Here is a 22338-nt window from a genome sequence, read left to right as displayed (position 1 = left end):
GTTTGGTTGAATTGTGTCAAATTCATCCTCATTTTTAAAAAAGTTTCATTGTCGTCCTCACGTGGTATAAAAGTGTCAATTGAATCCAAACATAGAAAAAATTTGTGTCAAAGTAGTCATTTTTCCTATATATCTGTGTCTTCCTTTCATATGTCACTTCTCTGGAGCTATGAAAAGCCTTAAATTGGATAAGGTAAAATGAATATCTGTACTTGATTGTATGAAAGGAAGACACAGAGATATAGGAAAAATGACTACTTTGACACAAATTTTTTCTATGTTTGGATTCAATTGACACTTTTACACCACGTGAGGACGACAATGAAACTTTTACACCACGTGAGGACGACAATGAAACTTTTTTAAAAATGAGGATGAATTTGACACAATTCAACCAAACTGGGGACAAAGGAAGCAATTAAACCAATTAAAAATTATATTAATTTTTTTTATATAAATTTAAATTAATGTCTCGTCTACCTAAAACCAAAACCATTTAATGCTGCTTCTGAAATAAAAATGTTTGCAACCTAACTAACAAGAATTGTGAGAGTTATTAGCATGTTTAAAACTTTTTGAGATACTGTGTGTCCCTGCTAAGGGGTAGTTACGAGGATAAGGGCTGGGATCTTTGGAATATCAGAAATGATTGTGTTTGATCTTCAATCAGGAACATGTTTTGCTTCTTAACTGCAGTATATTGGAACAATCCCAAAACATAATGATATATATAACATAAGCACACTCTCTTATCATGTTTCAACCTCACACACTCTGATTACTGGTTCTGGTGAATTTTGTCATTCTCTTGAACGTGGTGTTCCCACAGAATCTAATTATGTTAGCTTATATATGGTTTCGTCAGAACCTCCATAATTGTGATGAAATTTTAGATCCTTAAGTCGACCCACACAAGCTGTAATGCTTGTCTTCTTTTTAAGCTTTTTCAGCCATTCCCTTTCTGACAAAATATTTGAACATGATCTGACATGATGTGGGAACACCAACATTTGCTGTATAGCTTGTTGTGATTCCATAAATCAATTTTGAATATTTGTTCTTTAGTCCTTTAGGAACTACTATATAAATGTTAGAAAAATCAATTAACTTTCGAATTATACAATCCACAATTAAAGGACTTTCTGAAAATTGAAAATTATTTCTAATTATCCAATCCGGAAGTTTTCTATAATATACATTTCTATATATTTAGATTTCACAATTCATAAAAGATAAAAGGAGAATTTTCATATTCATTTCGAATTGAGGAGGAAAAATTTGCCATTTTAGTAATGGGCCTTGTATAGTCGTTTAGAGTAGCCCAAATGCTGAATCAGCTTGCAGAAGAGGGATGGCAGAATGTTTGAGAGTTGATGATAAAATTGTTGAATGCTCGTTTTTTCCACATCAAATGAAGACTTTTGTTAGCCAATACTTTATTTTATTAATTATTTACAAATTCATTTTAAAAGTATAAAATTATTTGATAAAATCTAATTTTACTAGTTAATTATAACTTTTACATTTGTTTTCGATAAGTTAATACGATAAAATTATTTTTTTATAGTTTTTAATTAGCTATCATTTCACTGTAAAAAAAACTTATCATTTATTTTTATCAAACAAACCCATAGGGCAAAAACTTGGTCACGAAGGGAGTTAATTAGGGATTTTTGGTATGCTTTTATTAATTGAGGAGTGGAGCGGTTAATTTGCCTAATAATCAGTGACCAATTCTAATTCGTTTTTAAAATATTTTTTTATTAATTCATCAAATGAATAGGTTAAGAAAAGTTCAAATTTTTAAAGCTCCCATATATAAAGTACGTTAGGATTAGGAGTAAAAATGAGTTTGATTGAGTTTTTTTTCTTCTTTCTTCTTACATGGATGTCTCACAATTCAAGTTATATGTAAGATATGAGTCCATATTAATTAAATGTTTGTAAGCCTAATTTAACAGTGTTATAAGATTGAGTTACACTTTTAATTTAATTTTTCTGAGATTTTTGAGCACTCCCTTGAAGAAAACATGAATTAAGGTAATACAACTAATCTTGATTTCCTACTTTAAAAAGAATTGAAAATTTGTGAGGATGTAATATTGAGAGTTTATATTCTAAAATAGACACATGTGAATTTAATTTATGATTGTATTGTTGTTAAATTATTATTTGATTTTTTTAGATGATTAACTGTAAGTACTATGATATATTATATATTATATGTTTATAGGTTAAATAACTAATGAAGAAATTGTTTTACATAAAACAGGGTTTTGTTTTTGTTTAATTGTAATAAAACTCTAAAAGTTTGTATGTTTATTTCGTTTAAGTGATTGTACGTCGTTAAAGAAAAAATTTCATCAGTCAAGCTATGGATGTAGCTTAAGCCATGATAACTCATGTATGAGAGATTTCATATATTTTTTTTCTAACTTTATAAGTTGGTTGTTCTGACAATGAATGACTACTCAAATAGGAGAAAAGTATTCAATAATCTCTATTCTTTTAAGAGTTTGATTGTAAAGAACAATGTGCGTAACTAACTACATGTGAACACTCAAGTATAAGGAACAAAAAGAGTTACTCTCATTTAATTTTTGTAACACTGATGCTACTAAAAACTTAAAATATTTTTGTGAATGCATTTCTTTTTCATCATAACTGAAAATGGTCATTTATTTTATCAACTAAATCTGACACAGAGTAAATTCATTTCCATTGTTAAGAACCTGTAAAGATAATTCAATACTTAATAATTATTCAAAATACATCTGAAAAATAGAAAACAATGTGTTCCCCACGTAATTCTCTTCATGGTTGTGCATTCAAACTATTATCTACAACATTATTTATTCATATATAACATAATTATTATAAGCATAAACTACACCCACAAAGTAAACTCACTGAAAAAACACGTAATAACTAAAAATAATAAAACACATTGTGCCTCCATCTTTCAATAACACATTTAAATAGAAATTACTATTGCATCATCCAACAACAATGAATCTACATCTAGTCTTAGCCAAATAGGTTTAGTCAACATTATAATAATCTTCGCACATATAAGTGTCGCTTCCCACAACTCTTTGAGAATTTTTCACTGGACAAGTACATCCCCATCACTTTCCAGAAGAACTTCACCGGAAAAGTACACACTTTCCACCACTCTCCCATAGAGCTTCACTGAACAAGTGCACAATGCTATTCCCCACCACTCTTTCAGAAAGCTTCATTGGGTAAATACACAATGCTACTCCCTATCACTCTTTTAGAAGGCTTTCTCGGGCAAGTACACTTTCAAAACTGTTATATTGAGTCCCCTCACCTCTAACTGAGTCATATCTTTCTCATTCGTACGATCACGTCACATATACAAGCATCCCATTTATAATAACACTTACTCTATTATAGAATAACCACGTAACTTACATATCATTACTTCATACAACATAAACATCACATAATATCTTTCAACATATTTTAACTCAAAATATGTTATCAAACCAACAATATCACTACACATGATTTCACACCGTATTTCATCGAATGTAATGGTCTCAACATAAAACATTACTTATATCACAGAATCACATGATGTAACTAGGTAAGCAAAATTCTGATACAGCTCGACCAAGATCGATCACAACTCGGCTAAGGTTGGCAGCAACTTGGCTAAAGCAGGCCACAACTTCGCCAAGGTAGGTCGCAACTCGTCATAACTCTTAAACAAGTCGATAAGATCTTTAATAACTCAATCGAGGTCTTAAACAAGTTAGGCGAGGACTTCAATAGCTCGACAAAAGTTTCAAATAAAATCGAGGTCTTAAACAAGTCGACTAATGTTAGCACAATTCAATCCATGTTTAATAAAATAATTTTGTCAAGGTCTAGAATAGCTCAGCCAAGTCAAAACATAGATCGATCAAGTTTTGAAATACTCAACCAGTTCACCTATAACTTGACAAGGCTTGAAAACAGATCGATCGAGTTTAAATATAACTCAACCAAAATTCCTGTGAAACACTCATTTTCTGTTGTTAAATCACTGTAATTTCTTGTATGCTAAAAATAATCTATTATTACTAGAAGAAAAACCTAATAAGAGATAGAGGGTAGTTCTCCTTAAACTTTACCAATTTCTAACAGTAAAATATTTTGCATAATTATACTCACCAGGAATGATGAACTTTCTATCATGCTGCTATCATCTAAGCTATCATAGTAGTAATGGGTTGACAGGTCAACCTATCAAATAAAACTCAATTATCTATTTGAATAAAGAAGAGGTTGAGATAATTGTTTCTCTTTTAAAATAATAAACACACATAGTTCAAACAATCATCATTATTTCTAGAATTTTCTTTAGTTCTTGTTTCACTTAAAACTTAATGAATTTTACGAAAAGATTTTAGGAGGTATGATGCATGTGACATGAATTATGAAGAACGAGAATAGAAATTTATGAGAAATCACAAATAAGTAAATAAGTGATAAATGTACTGTAATGAAATATAGGTGAATGATAAATATTAACATGATAACAAGTGAATGATTGATAATGATGGATTTACTATTAAAAAAAAGTAGTATTATTCTAAGCATTTAGTTATTTAAATACTCAGATTTCACCGATATCCTAATAACTCAAATAAGAGATGAAATGTTAGCAAAATTTCATTGAGATGTGTTACATTTGAATACAGAAAATAGTAATAAAACAAAAATTGAATAATAATTTATCGGTTTATTTATATTGTCTTTACTTTTTACTTTATAATTACAAAATCAACCTTTTTATTTTATTTTCAAATGTTTAGGAAATAGTAAAAACATTCCTTACTCTTGAAAAACATATTTAAAAATGGAAATAAATTAAAGTAATGTGATAATTCTGAAGTAAAAAAGTAAAAAGAAAAAAGAAAAATTAAGGTATGAAACTTTCTTCGGTTAATTATATTTTTTTTATCTAATTTAAATTTAAAACTTTTGCTTGCTGTTTTTGTTTTTCAGTAAAAATATTCATTATATAACTGATAGCTTGAAACTAAATCTTTTGTAGAAATAATTAGAACGGGTTTTGAATAAAGCTTTCACCATTAACACAGTGAAAAATGGAATTGTTGATAATGTGTTTAATGAAACTACCTGTTACCATTATAAACTAACTATCAGTTCGAAACTCATAAAACTAACAAAAATAGTAATGTCATTCTAGACACGAACAAATAATGATAAGTATTGAAAATAAAATCAGAATAACTGAAGAATCCTCGGTGTAAAGCATTTTAGCATATGTCTTATGAAGTATTAGATGATTATGCAGTATGAGTTAATGCATAGAAAGTAATAGATGATTAAATATATAAGAGATAAGATTAAGTATAGTCTGTTTTAATTGAGTAAACTTAGAGAATGATTGAAAGAAAAATGTATGTGGAATGATGTTATTGAGAATTGTAATAGCACTTTATGAAAAAGAAAGCATTTTGGCAGTGTGAGTTGTTGTTAGAAATGATAAGGGATGACAACATGATTCCTCCGAAGCAGACCATGTTTCTCAAAGAAAAGGCACTGCAACATTGCTGACCCCTTCAGCTTTCTGGTTTCTGTTTTTCAACTTTATTTCGAAAATGATCAAGTTTCAAATCAATGAAATCATGTTCGGGGTAAGTAACTTGTAGTAGTAGCCGATACTATTTTTGAACACTTATATACTTAGATTACTAATTTCCAATGACTTTAAGTACAAAGAAAGACACATATACAAGTTGCTATAAGAGAAATTAATATTAGAAATCTTTTGTTTCATCGAAGTTCATGCATTTATCTGAGCTAAATAAACCAAAAATTTCTTTTGGATCTACTTTCATTTACCTAAATGTTACCCATTTCCATGCTTCCAATCTTTCCTGATGATTGAAGAAAAAAAGAATAGCTAACTTATTTAAATTCATTCACATTTACAATTTGTTATTCCCGGATAAGACCTCCATGATTGTGTAAACAAATTTCGATTGTGATTTACAATTAATCATAAAAAATAATTTTCTGGGCTATCCTACAACTTGACACACTCCATTAAAACCTACTAAATCAACCTTTTACCTATCTGTTTTCTACTCAACTTACTCCTCCTCATTTTTAAGAATAGTTTTTTCCACAAGTCATTTAGATTATACATAATGCCTTAGTTAAGTGTCTAAATAATATTCCGGACATATATTTACATATTTCACTTTCCCATTACAATCTTCATGTTTTTCTTATTCTCTTCTTATTGTTTTGAATTGATCTTCTAGTTACCTCTTGGTTTCTATTCTCCCCTTCATAAATGCATCATACTTTGTGAAATATTATTGTTATTCAACTCTTATATTTATGACTTTATCTCATTGTTTTTATAACGAGCTTTTATAATCATAGCCTTTTATATTTTTAAAGTCTCATATATATATATAAACTTATTTGAACAAAGAAATAAATCGTTATTATTATTGATATTGTGAATTGTGTTAAGTTTTTGTAAGAATATTTAAGAAATTTGTATTGTTTCTTTGTTTAAGACTTAAGGGTTGGGACAAAAGAGCTTTGTCGTTATGGGTTACCATGAAGAAAAAAGAAGTGTATTAAAAGGGTTCTCCAGCAAATTTTATCCACTCAAAAGGATAACATGATGTGATCACTCTCATCATTGACTTAATAAGATGTATTAAGGAATAATAGCTATGGCCACTGCATACACAAAAGTTAAAATGATTTCAAAAGAAGATGGAGTGAAACATAGGTATATCTTCTATCTGAGCCCCAAAGAAGATATACGCAAAATCAGTCACTGAAGAGGAAATAAAAGTTTTCTCTGCCTGAGGTGATTAACAGATCGGATTCTCGTTAAAACACTATTTAGACCATAAACTAGAAGAAATAAAAATGAAAAAGCTTAATCATATAACTCTTAAAAGAAGAAAAGGAGAGAATAGTTACTGACGAGGGCCAATATTTACTCTTTTATTCTCATTCAGATATAATGAAATTCAGATATATGGAATGTAAGACAATCTCAACATTGTAATTTTAAAAAGTGTCAAACAAAAATCTCAAACATCCTCATCCTTGGTAATGATACCTATAATTATTACTATAATTAAGAATGTGAATGTCAACAGTAATAATTAATAATGAGATAATAGAAATAAGTGAATAGATTAAGTAACCAAACTCCAAAAAAATATCATTATTTTTATTTATGGTCCAAAACTATATATATATATATATATATATATATATATATATATATATATATATATATATATATATATATATTAAAAAGTTGAACTATTCTTGGTCTAATAAATAGACAAATCAAACGAAAAAAAATCATAATCATAGTTAACCATAATATATTAAGAAAATTCCAAATATGAGAAATATTTTTTGTCTAAGAAAAGTCCACTCCTATTAACTTCGGCTGAAAATGAAATAATAAAAAGTATGATGCATGAACATTTTGACGTTTATATTTCATATAATAAAGAAAAAAAATTAGGACTGTAATGAATTTTGTTTCTCAATTTTTTATTTATTTTGTAAAGTAGAGGTTAATAAAATGGAATTTAATAACAAAGAAACATAGAATTTAATAAAATAGAATAATCGATTATTAATTATTCTGACTCTTTGGACAATCTTTTTTGAACATTAGTTTATTTTATTCAATTTTTATTATAACGATATTTAGAAAACTTTGTAAAAGATATTATATTATTATTATTATAATATTTAATGAAAATAATTGGAAATTCAAATATATAAAATATATATTTAATTAAAAAGAAACTTAATTTTAATTTACCCCAAAAAAAGCGCACGTCTATATAACTTTTTTTATTCCAAACACTTCATGGAAGAAGGGATATTTTACGGCATTAAAAGCTTTTTCATCATGATAATCTTTCGGAAAATTAAAAAGCTTTCTATAACGAATAATTTCAACTACCTTGATTTAATGACTCTTTTTTAAATACAAAAATATTCATATAAATATTATATAGAATATAAGATTCAGTTATTAATTTAGGATCTTTACATTATATATTTAATAGATTCTAATAGAATTATTTCAATTTATTTTATTGAATGTTTAGTAAGCAAATATTGTGTTTTAATTGATTCTTTGAATCTCGACAATTGACTAAAATTTGGTTATTATGACTTTAAGTAAGTCGTTACGGTGAAATTGGTTGGTAGAGACGTAGGAAACAATTCCACAGCATTTCGGTTCGAGCTTGAGCAGTGACATCTTATTCTTTATGTTTTTTCACTTTAGAGCATATATTAACTCATAATCGATGGTATCTACAATTTGTTCAAAACCAAAAAATAAAAATTATTATTTCAATACCATACTAATATCAAATATTCTTTTTACCCAAGACTTTGTTACTTTGGGTGAGATGCATGAATCCTTAAAATCAGTGTCTTCTTTATAATCTATTGGTTAATGATGCACGTAAGTATGATGATATTGGGTTATACAACTCTTTTATGTGGATCATTAATATCAGTGGCTATTTTAGTCATTACATTTCAAGAATTAAATAAATTATTGATTTTTTTAATGAATCTTTTTTTTCTGAAATCAAATATATGAAAATGAATGATAAATACAATATTTTACAACAAACTACTTTTCCGTTTTATTCGTCTTATATAAATTATTATAGATATCAATGGTGAAACAAACTTTAAATTGGTTTGAAACATGATTTTCTTGACAAATCTCGAAAACACGACTAAAAACTTGTTAATGCTCTAAAGCATTCAATTCTTTCCGCAAGTATATTGAATAATTTATAGTGTAATAAGTGTTGTATGTATAAAAATTTGACAGAATATACAAAGTTTAAAACTAGCTTGACTTCGAATAAAATAGTAATAAGTGTGAAACATATTTGATTTATGAAAAGAAAGCCTATTTTTATGAATGATAAATACAATATTTTATAACAAAATATTTTCTATTTTATTCATCTTATATAAATTATTATAATATTAATAGTGAAACAAACTTTAATATAATTTGTACAATTGTCAAATTGGTTTGAAATAATGGTTTTCTTAACAAATTCCGATAGCAAGACCAAAAACTTATTGATGTTCTAAAGTAATCAATTTTTTCTGCAAGTATACTGGATAGTTTGTAGTGTAACAAGTGTCGTGTCCATAGAGATTTGACAGAATACAAAATATTTTAAACTAGCTTGACTTCGAATAAAACAGTAACAAGGTGCATGAAAAGTGTGGAAACATATTTGATTTAAGAAAAGAAAGCTATTTTTTCAAAATAGTAAGTTACAAAATAATTTGAGATTAAAAAGGGTTGACTTCAGGATGATAAAGACGTGTTGAAGCCACATTTCACTATTTTTTTTCTCTTTTTTGTAAAGGTTCAATTATAATATATAAAGACGCAAAGAATCATGCCTTGAGAGTTATATTTGAACATAACTCTAGATTCATTCCTGACAGCATAAGATCACCAGAGTTTAGTATGATTCCTGAGTGACTGCTTGAATGAATCACTTGTATTATACTCTATAACCAACTAGAGCCTTAAATTTATTTACAAGCAGAAAGATAATTAGTTGGACCACAACTTTGAACTAATTCCCTTTCAATCCCAAACCAGTGAAATAAGATGAGTGATCAGTTCATCAAACAATAAATATAAAAAAATTTCACAAACATGTAATAAAAACATACTTTGATAGATATAACATCACCAACCTAAGACAGTTCCAAACGGTTACATCTTTGCTTCAACACTTTATGAGATTTAACTCCTCATAATAGACAAAAAGAATACAATACAAGAAGAAATATCATCTCTTAAGACCTCTAATAATATTCTTTAAAAATACAGAGGAAAATGTCTAATAATTTGTACATGCATATGATATTCAATCTATATCACTATTATCAAATAGTTGTAAGAATTATGAAGTACAAAAGAAAACACTAGAAGATTAACAACAATTAGTGGGAGAAATATAACATTCCTAAATACTGAATACTTTCTACAAAAACTCACGGTGGCAGTGTAAGAAGACAGAGCACAATTGGAGGAGCAACGACTTCATCTTGACATCAGTAATCAAGAAGATGAGAGCATTTAGGATATTCGTTTTTTAATACAATTTAATATTTTGAATATATGGAAGGGTTGGTGAGTCAACCTAGCTCACCACAGGTACAACCTAGGTGAATTGAGTTCTTAGTGGATTGGGCCATTTTAGTCTCGTACCAAAATTTGTAAATTTTTTTAATCTAACTCGATTCAAACCCCGTGGTGGGTCAGATTGACTCGTGAGTTTTAATCCATTTTGATGTCTCTATAGTTGATAGTATGAAAAGTGAATGACATATATATTTAATGTATAATCCTTAAATGATAAATGACACTTTAACCACAATGTAACTATATTATAACAATACCATTTTAACTAATCATCAAGATAAATAATCTTATTTTGGACAGTGATAAGTCTTTCAAAACCATGATTAATTAGATATAATATTAAATGAGACATAAATTCAATCTACATAAAATATTGATACCACTCTTAATTTAAAAAATTAAAAATAGTAAATAAGGATTTTTTTTCTTGCAAAGTGTTAAACTTTCTTATTTCTACCTAATTTCAACTCACTTGAATTTATAATAAATTTTTACAGTTTGGATCTATTTTATTTTTATTTTTTGTCTGATCACTAAAAATAAAAGTCAAGGAAAAAAACTAATAAAATAAATTTTATAAGGATACAAATTGTATGGTATGTGTTATTGACCGAACGGTTTAATGGTGGAATGGTTGGGTCCATCTGATATGTCAAGCGCAAGTCAGGCAGAATAAATGATTTTGTTTATGATGAGCCGAAATTGGGCCAACGTCTAAGTTATTTGGGTTGTAAAAGGGCTAACACTTCAATTGTGATTGATGGGCCAATAATTAACATTATTGGGCTGATAATCTAACAGTTAGTAAAATAATAACAGAATAATTAAATATATTGATTGTGGAATAAGAAAAAAGTTTCTAAGCAACAGACCAAGAAGAAGATAAGTTAGTTTTATTGGATCCGTGATAGTTTAAGGTCCATCAGATATCCCATAAATAAAGGGCTAAACCGCAAAGGTACGTAAGTTTGACAGAATTCTGAGTATACAATCTCTATTAAATATTATCATTATTCTCATGTCGATCACTGACTTGAGCGTCAAAGTGCCTTTAACAAGTACCTCTCCCTTGAATTGGACTTGAAGGACTTGGAGTAGGAGATTGAAAGGTTAGATTGCAGGAAGACAAATGCGGAAAGGTTACTCATCCCTATTCGGTAACAAGGCCCAATAGCCTTTAAACGAGAGGCCCATCTCCTTGAGCCCGTGAGAGATAAAAAATATCTCTTGTCTGAGTCTTTGCCAGAGAAGCCATCCTATTCAGATGATAGAGAGAGAGAAAGAGCTCGAGGCTCTTCTGAAGGCTTAGAGAGAGAAGAGAAGGGAAGCTTCACTTGGAGAGCACAAGCATGGACGTTGGGAGAAGAAAAGAAGAAGATCAGCGGAGGACCTTCAATAGAGGTAAGAAAAACACAATCTTTATTTATTCTCTATAATACTGCCTTCTCAATATTTTGTATTACAACTGAAAATGAAAGGGAGAAACTCTATTTATAGAGTTCTTGGGGAAAAGGGGAAAATCATTAAACTAGAAAACCCTAACTAACTAATTAAACCTGATTACTGTATTAGGACAATAATCCAACCGATTATGTTAGTCCCAATAGCCTCCCCTCAAGCTGGATGGTGTATACTCACTAATCCAAGCTTGGGGACGATGGATCTGAACCATACATGATCCGAGCGAACTGGAAGGAGATGTAGAAGATTAACTTGTATATTTTCGCGAACAACGTGGCAATTGAGCTTTATGTGCTTGGTCCTTTCGTGAAAGCTCTGATTATGAGCTATGTGCCTTGCTGATTTATTGTCACAATAGAGAGTAGGAGTCCCAGCTTCCTGAACTTGAAGATCTTGTAAGAGATAATGGATCCAATTTCGCATACAGTGGCTGCTAGAGCACGATACTCTGCTTCGGTAGAGGATCTGGAAACAGTGCTCTGCTTCTTGGATTTCCATGAGATGATGGATGATCCAAGGAAGATGCAAAATCCTGTAGTAGACCTTCTAGTATTGGGACATGTTGGCCAATCTGAATCAATGAAGGCCTTTAGGTGTATTGGAGAGTCAGTTGTAAAAAATAATCCCTCCGAGGGCTTAGATTTTATGTACCTAAGAATATGTTGTACAACCCGATAATGATAGTTAGTGGGAGATTGCATAAACCGAGTTAACAAATTAACAGAGAAACATAAATCAGGTCTAGTATTTGTGAGGTAGAGTAACTTCCTTATCAGTATTCGATAGGAGCTAGGATAATCCAAGTGGTTGTCCATTTTATCCAATGAGCTGATATCACTTAGAAAGGGGGTAGAGCATGGTTTGCATCCCAACATCCCTGTTTCCTCAAGGATGTCTATAACATATTTTCTTTGGCACAAATGAATCCCTTTCTTAGATCTGGCCACCTCCAAGCCTAGGAAGTATTTAAGTTCTCCCAGATTCTTTGTATGGAATCTATTATCCAAGAGACCTTTTATGTGATTGATTTCTGTCATGGAATTCCCTGCCAGTATAATATCATATACATAGACAAGTAAGGTTGTAAAATCTGTAGATGTCTTTTTGATAAAAAGTGAGTGATCTGATTTGGATTGAATATAATTGACAGAAATCAGAAAAGAAGATAACTTTTCAAACTATTGCCTACTAGATTGTTTTAGTCCATATAGAGACTTAGTAAGCCTGCAAACCTGACCTTTTTCATGGACATTAAGACCAGGTGGTGGCTCCATTTAAACCTCTTCATTTAGATCCCCATGTAGGAAGGCATTGTCCACATCAAGTTGATGCAGGAACCAATTATTTGAGGCTGCAAGAGCAATAAGTAATCTAACATTAGTGAGTTTTGCAACAAGGAAGAAGGTGTCCAAATAGTGTATCCCTTCTTGTTGGGTATAGTCTTTTGCTACTAGGCGAGCCTTATATCTCTCTATAGTGCCATCAACGTTTTATTTAGTCTTGTACACCCATCTACAACCAATTGGTGTTTTTCCCGAAGGTAGTTGTGTTAAATACCAGGTATTATTGTCCTGTAAGGCCTTGATCGCTCTCTGCATAGCTTTTGCCCACTCACACAAGTTTTTAGCATCATTATAAGAGTGAGGTTCATTACTCGCAACTATGGCCATAGTATACTTTAAGTGTTTCTCTGACAAAGAATCACAAGACAATAGATCAGAAATGGGATAAGGAGTTTTAAAATTGTTTTTCATAGATAAGGATTGATTAACCTGATGAACATAGTCGTTTAGATACCCTAGAGCCCTTCTAACTCTATTAGATCTCCTGCAACTGGGATTTTCTTCACTATCAACAGTGTTATCGTTGCTACTAGTGTCAATGGCAGTTTGTTGTGTCTGCCTTTGATCATTAGTGTCGGTTTAACAAGTCTCCCATCATCAATAGAATTGTAGCTGCCTAGAAGATCATTAAGAAAGGTAGTTTTGTCTGCCTCTTTATCATTGGTTTCTCTGTTGGTTTGCTGATTTTTGTAGGGAAATATGTCTTCATAAATTCTCTAGTGTTGATGTCAAGCACAATGTAACCTTTGACACCACTCTTGTAACCTAGGAAAATTCCCTTCCTAGCTCTTGGGTAAAGCTAATTTCTGCTGTTTTCAAGAGTGGAAGCAAAGCATAAGCACCCAAAGGTTTTCAAATTCAAGTAAGTGGGAGGAGTATTATAAACAAGGTCATGGGGAGTTTTGTTATATATTGAGAATGGGGGTAGGTAACCTATTTATTAAGTAAACTGCGTGACTGACAACATAGGACCAGTAGACATTAGGCATACTAGATTGAAAAAGAAGGCTACGGGTCACATTAAGGATATGTTGGTGTTTATGCTCCACAACAGAATTCTGTTCAGGAGTTTCAACATAGATTTTTTGATGGTTGATGCCATACAAACCATACAAGTTAACACAATTAATTCATATCCATTATCTGACCTAATGGTTTTGACCATTTTATCAAACTGAGTTTTAACTTTGATAATAAAATTCGGTAGTAAATATCTAGTTTGACCCTTATTGTTCATTAAAAAAGCCCAAGTATGTCTGCTATAGTCATCAACTGTAGTAAGAAAGTACTTATGGCCATTAATAGAAGAAATGGAAAGAGGACCCCATATATCACAGTGAATTATTTCAAAGCATTCAGTGGTCAAAGAAACACTTCTAGGAAAAGGCAATTTATGTTGTTTAGCATAGTGACAAGTATCACAAACAATATCAGGGCTCATTTGCACATAAGGAAAACTTTCACATATTTGTTTAACAGTCTTGTGTCCAGGATGGCCTAACCTATAGTGCCACAAATTTACATCAACTTGTTTATAAGAGAAAACAGACTTTGAAACAAAATTTTGGTTCAGATTGGGAAAAGCTTGTAGATAATAGAGACCTTTGTAAGGATTAGCACACCCAATCATCTTCAATGTAGAATTCTCCCTTATCTGACAAACCTTAGACGAAAAAGTTAGGTTGCAGTTTAAGTCTTTGATAAGACTTTGGACAGAAATAAGGTGAAAGGAAATATCAGGAATATATAGGACATTAAAAAGAATAAAATCTTTAGAGAATTGAACAGTCCCTGCATGTTCAGTAGTGATAACAGAGTTATTTGGGAGTCTAACAAAAATGGGCTTAATTTTATAAAAAGTGGCAAAGTTGTTTTTCTCATGGGTCACATGATCAGTGGTCCCGGTGTCAATAATCCTAGAAAAGTTACCTTGTTTGTCTTCTGTGTTATTTCTCTGTATCTGGTTGATCATATGAGTAGATTCATCAACCTATTCTATCATTTTGAGAAGTTTCTACATCTGTTCTACGACAAAAGAGCTGAAGGCAGCACTGGTGCTGCCCTGATGAGTGGCTTGAACACTGTGTGGGCCAGAACTGCTCTGGCAGACATTGGTTGAATTCCAGTCAACCTTTTTGTCTTGATTGCTGTCATTTTTCTTATACCAAGGTGGGTAACCGTGCTTGGAATAACATTCATCCACAGTATGATTCATCTTGTTGTAGTAGGAACATTGTTTTCCATAGTTAGGATTCCTTCCTCTTCCTCTTCCTTGGCCACGCGATCCAGCATCACGCCCTTGGTTTTTCTAGGTCTGGTCAGGTCTTCAATTGTTGTTTTTGTCAGCAACATTGGCTAGAACTTTAGTCTCAGCAGTCTAGTTATGGTTGATAGTGCCAGAATCTGGTTTTTCTTATCTTTCTTGCTGCATTATGAGTGAGAAAACACAATTGATGTTGGGGAGGGGATCCATTAAGAGGATTTGAGTTCTCACAATGTTGTAGGTATCATTCAGCCCCTTTAAGAAACATATAACATGTTCTATTTCTCTGTATTTCAGAGAAATCTTTGAGAGTTCACAATTGCAAGGGATGTCACACGTACAGCTGGGTATGGGTCTAAGGAATTCCAATTCTTCCCAAAGAATCTTTAAATCAGTGAAAAACTGGCTAACACTTCTTTCTCCCTGTTTGATTGAATAAATGTCTTGAAGTAAGTCAGAAATCTTAAAGTAGTCACCTTTAGAGAATCTTTCCTTCAATTCATCCCATAACTCTTTGGCTTCTTCAACATATATCACACTTTCTGCAATTTGTGGAGAAAGTGTCTTTATAATCCAGGAAAGAACCATCATATTGCATCTTTCCCATGCATCGAATAAAACCTCACTTCTTTGAGGTTTCTTGATTGACCCATCAATGAACTTTATCTTATTTTTGGAAAGAAGAGCTCTTCTCATGCTTCTGCTCCACGAAGAGTAATTAGTCTCACTTAGGACTTGAGAGATGAGGGTAAGTCCTGGATTCTCCCCAGGATGCAGATAGAAAGGACTTGCAGGATTTATGGATTGATCCATGTGATCCATTGCAGCAAAAAGCAAGAAGATACCAAGAAAGGAACCAAGAAACAATAGGAAAGAATTATGGGGCAGCGGAAGCAGAGCAGGTATTAAACCTGCTCTGATACCATATTCGGTAACAATGCCTAATAGCCTTTAAACGAGAGGCCCATCTCCTTGAGCATGCGAAAGATAAAAAATATCTCTTGCCTCAGTTTTTGCAGAGAAGCCATCCTTTTCAGATGATAGAGAGAGAAAGAGCTCGAGGCTCTTCTGAAGGCTTAGAGAGAGAAGAGAAGAGAAGCTTCACTTGGAGCGCACAAGCATGGACGTTGGGAGAAGAAAAGAAGAAGATCAACGGAGGGTCTTCAATCGAGGTAAGAAAAACACAATCTTTATTTATTCTCTATAATACTGCATTCTCAATATTCTGTGTTACAACTAAAAATGAAAGGGAAAAACTCTATTTATAGAATTCTCGAGAAAAAGGAGAAAATCATAAAACTAGAAAACCTTAACTAACTAATTAAACCTGATTACTATACTAGGACAGTAATCCAACCGATTATCTTAGTCCAAATAAGCCCTACACAAATACATAAAGAAAGACAAATTAAAAGGCTTATAGAAAAAAATTGAAATTTTAGCATCGATTAGACACGACACCATCACAAGTTGATATGAGTTCTTCCGTATAAAGGTGAATTATTATGATGATGTTGTGCTTGGCCATAAATGCTAATTTTCTATCTTTAAAACCTCGGAATCACCAAGGTAATAATGTCAAGCCTCGTATATAACTTTCCTTAAAACAAGGCTTAGTTACCAATGTTCACCATCTCTTGTATTATTGTTGGACACTACGTAATATTCGTTATTGGATACTATAAAATTGAATCAGTGTTTTTGTTTACACATGCAGAGAAATTCAAAACCGAATGGGTCCACTGGCTGCAAGAAGTATCTCTGCTAAAGAGGTTTTGGCAGAGAATAACAGTACTAAGGAGTAACTAACGAAAAAGATGGCTAATCTATAGGGCTTATAAAAAGGGGTCCAAAGTTGTACTCTTAATGACTAGACATCCATTCATATTTGGCTGGCTAGGTTGTCTAAACTCAAATCATTCATTTATTTTTCCTTACTTTAAACAAAAAAGAGAGAAAAAAATATATAGAGAGAAAGGACAAATCAAAGTTAATTAATGGCATTTTGCAAATTGAAAATGATTACATTGCTTTGCTGCTGATTCTGTGTTAGGGTACATATGCGTTTCAAGTGATATAACTCCTTCAAAAAGGAGCATTTAGCTACTTGTAATTAGACTGAACAGAAGATGTAATAATATTGATGGATGGTGAAAAGCAGAGATATATTATTACCAGCATTTTAACCTGGTACAACATGGAATTGTCTGCCAAAAATTAGACAAGGAATCCTGGTATAAGACAAAGGAAGAGCCAAAGGTTAAACTCCAAACCTTTGTCACTATTTTTCTGAAATGACTTCCATTGACTGTAGGAAAGGAAAAAAAATAGTAAAAAACATATATTTCTGAAAAAGGAAAAAGAAAGCAATGGTTGATTGCTTAGTGATGTAATTAGAGGATGAAGAGTGTGACAGCTAATGGTGGTTCGTGGAGCAGGGTCATCATGAGTTCATGTTCTCAGGAATTGTACTCACTTAGTAATTCTTCGTTTTCATCTTTGCTTTCAGAGTAGACCCATGGAGAGTGATATAAATTCTCATGTTTTTAGCACTGCAATTTGGTTTTTTTCTTTTTTTCTAAGGGTGTTTTTGGTTTAAGAACACTTGAATCTTTTTCTAAAGGGAGGTTGACGTTGTTGGTGGAATTTGACCAGGTCAGTGTGGGACCCAAAGTAATAGAAAAGAAACTGCATAACTCTTTTTACTTTTCTATATTTTTAAATATAAGATTTTTATATTTCAGAGATTATCAAATATAATGAATTAACATTGTGGTAAGATACAAATTTAAATATAAACGTTATTAAAAAATGATGATAAAGTATAATTTCTATACAATTGTTTTATTCTTATACAATATTTTAAATTCTTATATTGTAATAAAAAATTATCATTCTTAAAAAATAATTAAATCACATTAATTTTGGTAAAAGTAGAAACTACAAATGTAGATATATTTTAAATATTTTTTACGTGATATTTGATTGTTTGCCTCCAGACAAAGAAGATGGAAGTTTGGTAATTACCTGAGTTTATTGAAACGATTTTGTAATAAAAAGTTAGTGAATTCGTAATAATCTTTTTATTAGTACCCATGATCAACAATTTATTTTTTTCATTTTTATTTCTGTTATGAAATGATTTTAACGGGTGCATGCACAGAAAAAAGCACTCACCACCACTTACATGGTTGTACACGGCAAAAAAGTGATGAGAGGTTATAATTTTATCCTTGTATGATTCTTACCCTAGAAAATATCTTACTACAAAGCATTAGTTTAAATTGTTGTTTAGATTATTAGCATGATTAAAAAAGCCTACTTAGGTAAATCTGCTCTGTTTTAAATGTCCTTGCATTTTATTGCTCTTTATAATTTTTTTTCTGCTAAACCTAGCTATACATATATATAATTTCATGACATTAAGGTTTCTGGTTAAGGAATAACATTTAGGTTAATTAGTTAAATCATGTTAAAAATAATTTCATTAAGAAAGAAAGATAATTACAGAGAGATTATGGAAACTATTCTTGTACACGATAATGGCCAGAACAAAAACTTATTAAATAAGTAAAATAAATAAGAACTAAAAAATTATACTTTTCATCATTTGTTGAAAACAGCATAAGCATAATAACATAATTTAAATGGATTCATGAGCACAAATTTCCTTTCTAGCTATCAATTTATTACTTGCGAATCGATGTACAACTTAAGTAGTTTGTTTTGAAAGTAAAACAACGGATTCAAAATAAACAACCTTGTTGGAAATAGACGATGAGAAATTTGATCAAAATAATAGAATTTTTTTACTCCTAATTAAAGTTGATTTTTTTTTTATGATATGTAAAATTCAATTCACTCTATTTAGTTAATTACAAAAAAACCATTTGCATAAAAACAATTATTTTTTATAACTAAATTGAATATTTATTCATGGAAAAGAAATTAATAGATGAATTAGATAAAATTCATCCAGTGAATCCCAATATGGTTTTCTTAATTAATATTAGTGATTTTTCTTTAATTTATTTGTATTATCATCTTAATAAAGAATTATTCAATTCTTTCATTTCACATTAAGGAATTTAATTTAGATGGTGTGAGTGAGATTAGAAGTTATTTCCTTTGTTTGTAAGTAAGAAATATTTAGGTCTTTACACAACTAGTGCAGAAAGGACTTTAGACCGTCTATTATTTTGGGTTTTTAACGTCTGATCCCGATCCGACGTCTTTATGGGTGACGTTAATGAGACGTCAGACTCTACAGGTCCGACGTCTTTATAGACGTCGGGCATGACATTAACCGACGTCTACTACAACTCGTGTCTTTGGGTAGCGTAGTAGCACCTTCTTCCTTTGCTAGTTTCGCCATAAGAAAAGGTTGCATCTTTTGGACCTCTTATGACATTTGAACCGAACACCGAATCTGGGTCCTTACCTAGTTCCATTCCAACCGGCAATGAAAACGAATACGGTGACATGAGAACTAGGCAAGGACCCAGGTTCGGTTTTGGGTTGAAATGCTATAAGACATCCAAAAGACGCAAGCTTTCCTTACGAGGAAACTGGCAAAGGGAGAATGTGCTACTACGCTACCCAAAGACACGAGAAAAACTACACCAAAATACAACGAAAACTCATTTTAATAGGTTCAAATGGAAGATAATCCATTAAAGACTAATTTAATCGAAGTAAAAGTAAGTTTAAACGGTTCAAAAAGAGACAAAACGCACCTAGAAATGCAATGTCGTGGAGAGAAAAGGCGAGAAGGAAGACGATGACGTGCGCGTAACCGCGGGTTCGATTTGATTTAATAGGAACCAAGACATCGGACACAGAGGGCACCAACGTCTATTCTCGCCTAGATGTTGGGGCTCTCACTAATATGACGTCCAAAACAACTTTTCCCCTACCCTGTCAGGCCATTTAGACATCGGATGGCGGGATCAGACGTCTATATGGCGGAAAAAACAACTTTTCACCTACCTGTCAGGCATATAAACGTCGATGATATGGGGCCGACGTCTATAATCGTATATAAACGTTGGGGTGGCGGGATCAGACGTCTATTTGGCGAAAAAAAAAACTTTTCATCTACCTGTCAGACATATACACGTCTGTTAGGAGGGGCACTGACGTCTATAATGTTATAGTCGTCGGTGCCCCCTTTAATAGACGTATATGTGTCCAACTTATTTATGAAAATGCCACCGATCAATAATTTACGTTAATTATTTTGTGGTCCGACGTCTACGGGGTGACGTTAAAAGTCAATTCTGCACTAGTTTTGAGTTATGATTTACTTCATTTTGCAGTCTTTTTAAAATTAAACACAAAAACATTTTTTTTTCATTAAACACAAAATAGAAACTATTATCATGTTGAGTGAAACGATTAAATATAAAAATTAAATTTGAGCTTTTAGGAATGAGATGATTAGAAAAGAATAACTTCCTCATCGGTTAGATTTCATTACTCATCAACAAAGTGATTCATAAGTATGCCAAACGAAAAAAAAATTCATAAGAATGGTTGATTAAAAATGCGTTTAACAATTCAACATCTAACAAGTTATAACTTTGCTTGACTAAATTATTAGTTGATTTACCAAAGTAAGTTTGTTGATACACTACTCTATTTTAGTAGTTTAACTTTTTCAACACTTGGAATGTTTAGTTTGTTTATCTTTCTTTACTTTTAACATGCATTTTTGGAAACAATCTTGAAATATGTTACGATATTTACCCCTCTTATTAGTATCTAACCTATGAGTCTACTTGGAATATGTCATGAGCTATGATGATGAATCAATGGCCTATAAGCTAGCTAGTAAAAGCTTTTGAAAAAAAAAATGAGAATCCCCTAGGAAAAGAACAAAAAGGGGTGGTCATATATATTGTATCTAGCTTGGTCGGGAACATGAAGTTTTTTGGATCATTTGCATTATTGCCCCAGCACATTTCTAACATGTAAACGTAGAAGCTCAACACAAACTGATCACCACATAATAGCTGCCAACCACCTGGTATCTGCAAATCTGATACTTGTGTCTGGTTGGCAGTGTTAGTATCAGGCTAGTTCTAGGTAGGGAAGCATGGCTAAGCTCTGTTGTTTAAAGTATGTTAGATTGATAGGATCTGATATAGAATTCTGAGTTTCTTTGAGTGTTGGATCTTAATACATTGGATATTTCTTTTATACGAGTTAGAGCATGCCAAGTACAAATATGAAATTTTTTGAAGTTATATATATATATATATATATTCATTTTTTGACTTCTTCTAAGTCTAAATTCCTTACCACATATATTGTATGATTATTGTTAGTATTTTCATATGTTCCAATCAGTGAAATTCATTTTTGATTCATGAAGATACATGTCTAGATCAGCAAGGGGTGGAAGAGTTAATGTATAGTGTAAAAACTTCAACAAGCACCATAATGTGTTAAGGACATCTCCGGGAGTCATGGACCATCACACAAAGTTGTCTATCTATTTTGTACCAATCTTTCTTTTCAGTGTCTTGTTTCCTTTTATTCTTTGATTTGATCATAAACATGAAGACGGAATTTCTTTTTCCCATCCTCAATCTTTCATTGTTTCCTTTTTGCTGCAATTGCAAATCGGTATATTAATTTGATTTGATCGTGGCTATGCTAATTAATCGGAATACGTATGTACGGGTATAATTATTAGCAGCGCCTCACTTCAGACGAGAATTTACCAGAAGGGAAAGATTTTTCTCTACATCACTTTCTCTCAATATATATAGATCTTATGCGTGTGATTCAATCTTTAAAACACTATATGCCCACTTTCTACATCATTATCCATTTGAATATTATGTTGCTGAGATAATTACCATACATATGCCACAATCTAACCTAATCATTATAGCTCATTACTATGAATTTGTCTGCTTTCATGTGTAGGTAGTTTCAAAACATGGTTTTGTACATACAAAAGAATTAAAAGGGGAAGAAAGAAAGAAGATGAAATCTATATATCGTCTTCGAAATTCTTT

At 31.3% G+C, this 22338-nt stretch overlaps 1 protein-coding gene across 1 annotated transcript; it reads right to left on the bottom strand.

The window, feature by feature from the left end:
• Positions 1 to 15258: 15258 nt before the first annotated feature.
• On the bottom strand, positions 15259 to 16132 carry LOC148205654 (uncharacterized). Its single transcript, XM_088104942.1, has 2 exons — positions 15652 to 16132; positions 15259 to 15371 (listed from the first exon to the last, which is right to left on the bottom strand). The coding sequence occupies exons 1-2, from the start codon at positions 16130 to 16132 to the stop codon at positions 15259 to 15261; spliced, it is 594 nt and encodes a 197-aa protein (XP_087961068.1).
• Positions 16133 to 22338: the final 6206 nt, after the last annotated feature.

The sequence above is a fragment of the Vigna umbellata genome, chromosome 1 (genome assembly GCF_029865625.1).
Source record: "Vigna umbellata cultivar VRB3 chromosome 1, Vumbellata_1.0, whole genome shotgun sequence".
Taxonomy (NCBI): domain Eukaryota; kingdom Viridiplantae; phylum Streptophyta; class Magnoliopsida; order Fabales; family Fabaceae; genus Vigna; species Vigna umbellata.
The sequence above is the reverse complement of the archived record's forward strand: the minus strand, read 5'-3'. Positions and strand labels throughout refer to the sequence as shown.

What these genes read in the sequence shown, in the direction of transcription:
- LOC148205654 (XM_088104942.1), bottom strand. Translation starts at nt 16,132, where the DNA reads ATGGATCACATGGATCAATCCATAAATCCTGCAAGTCCTTTCTATCTG. An exon ending in CCTTAGACCCATACCCAGCT is followed by an intron (nt 15,372 to 15,651) that starts GTACGTGTGACA and finishes CAACAATTGAAG; the next exon opens with ACCTGACCAGACCTAGAAAA.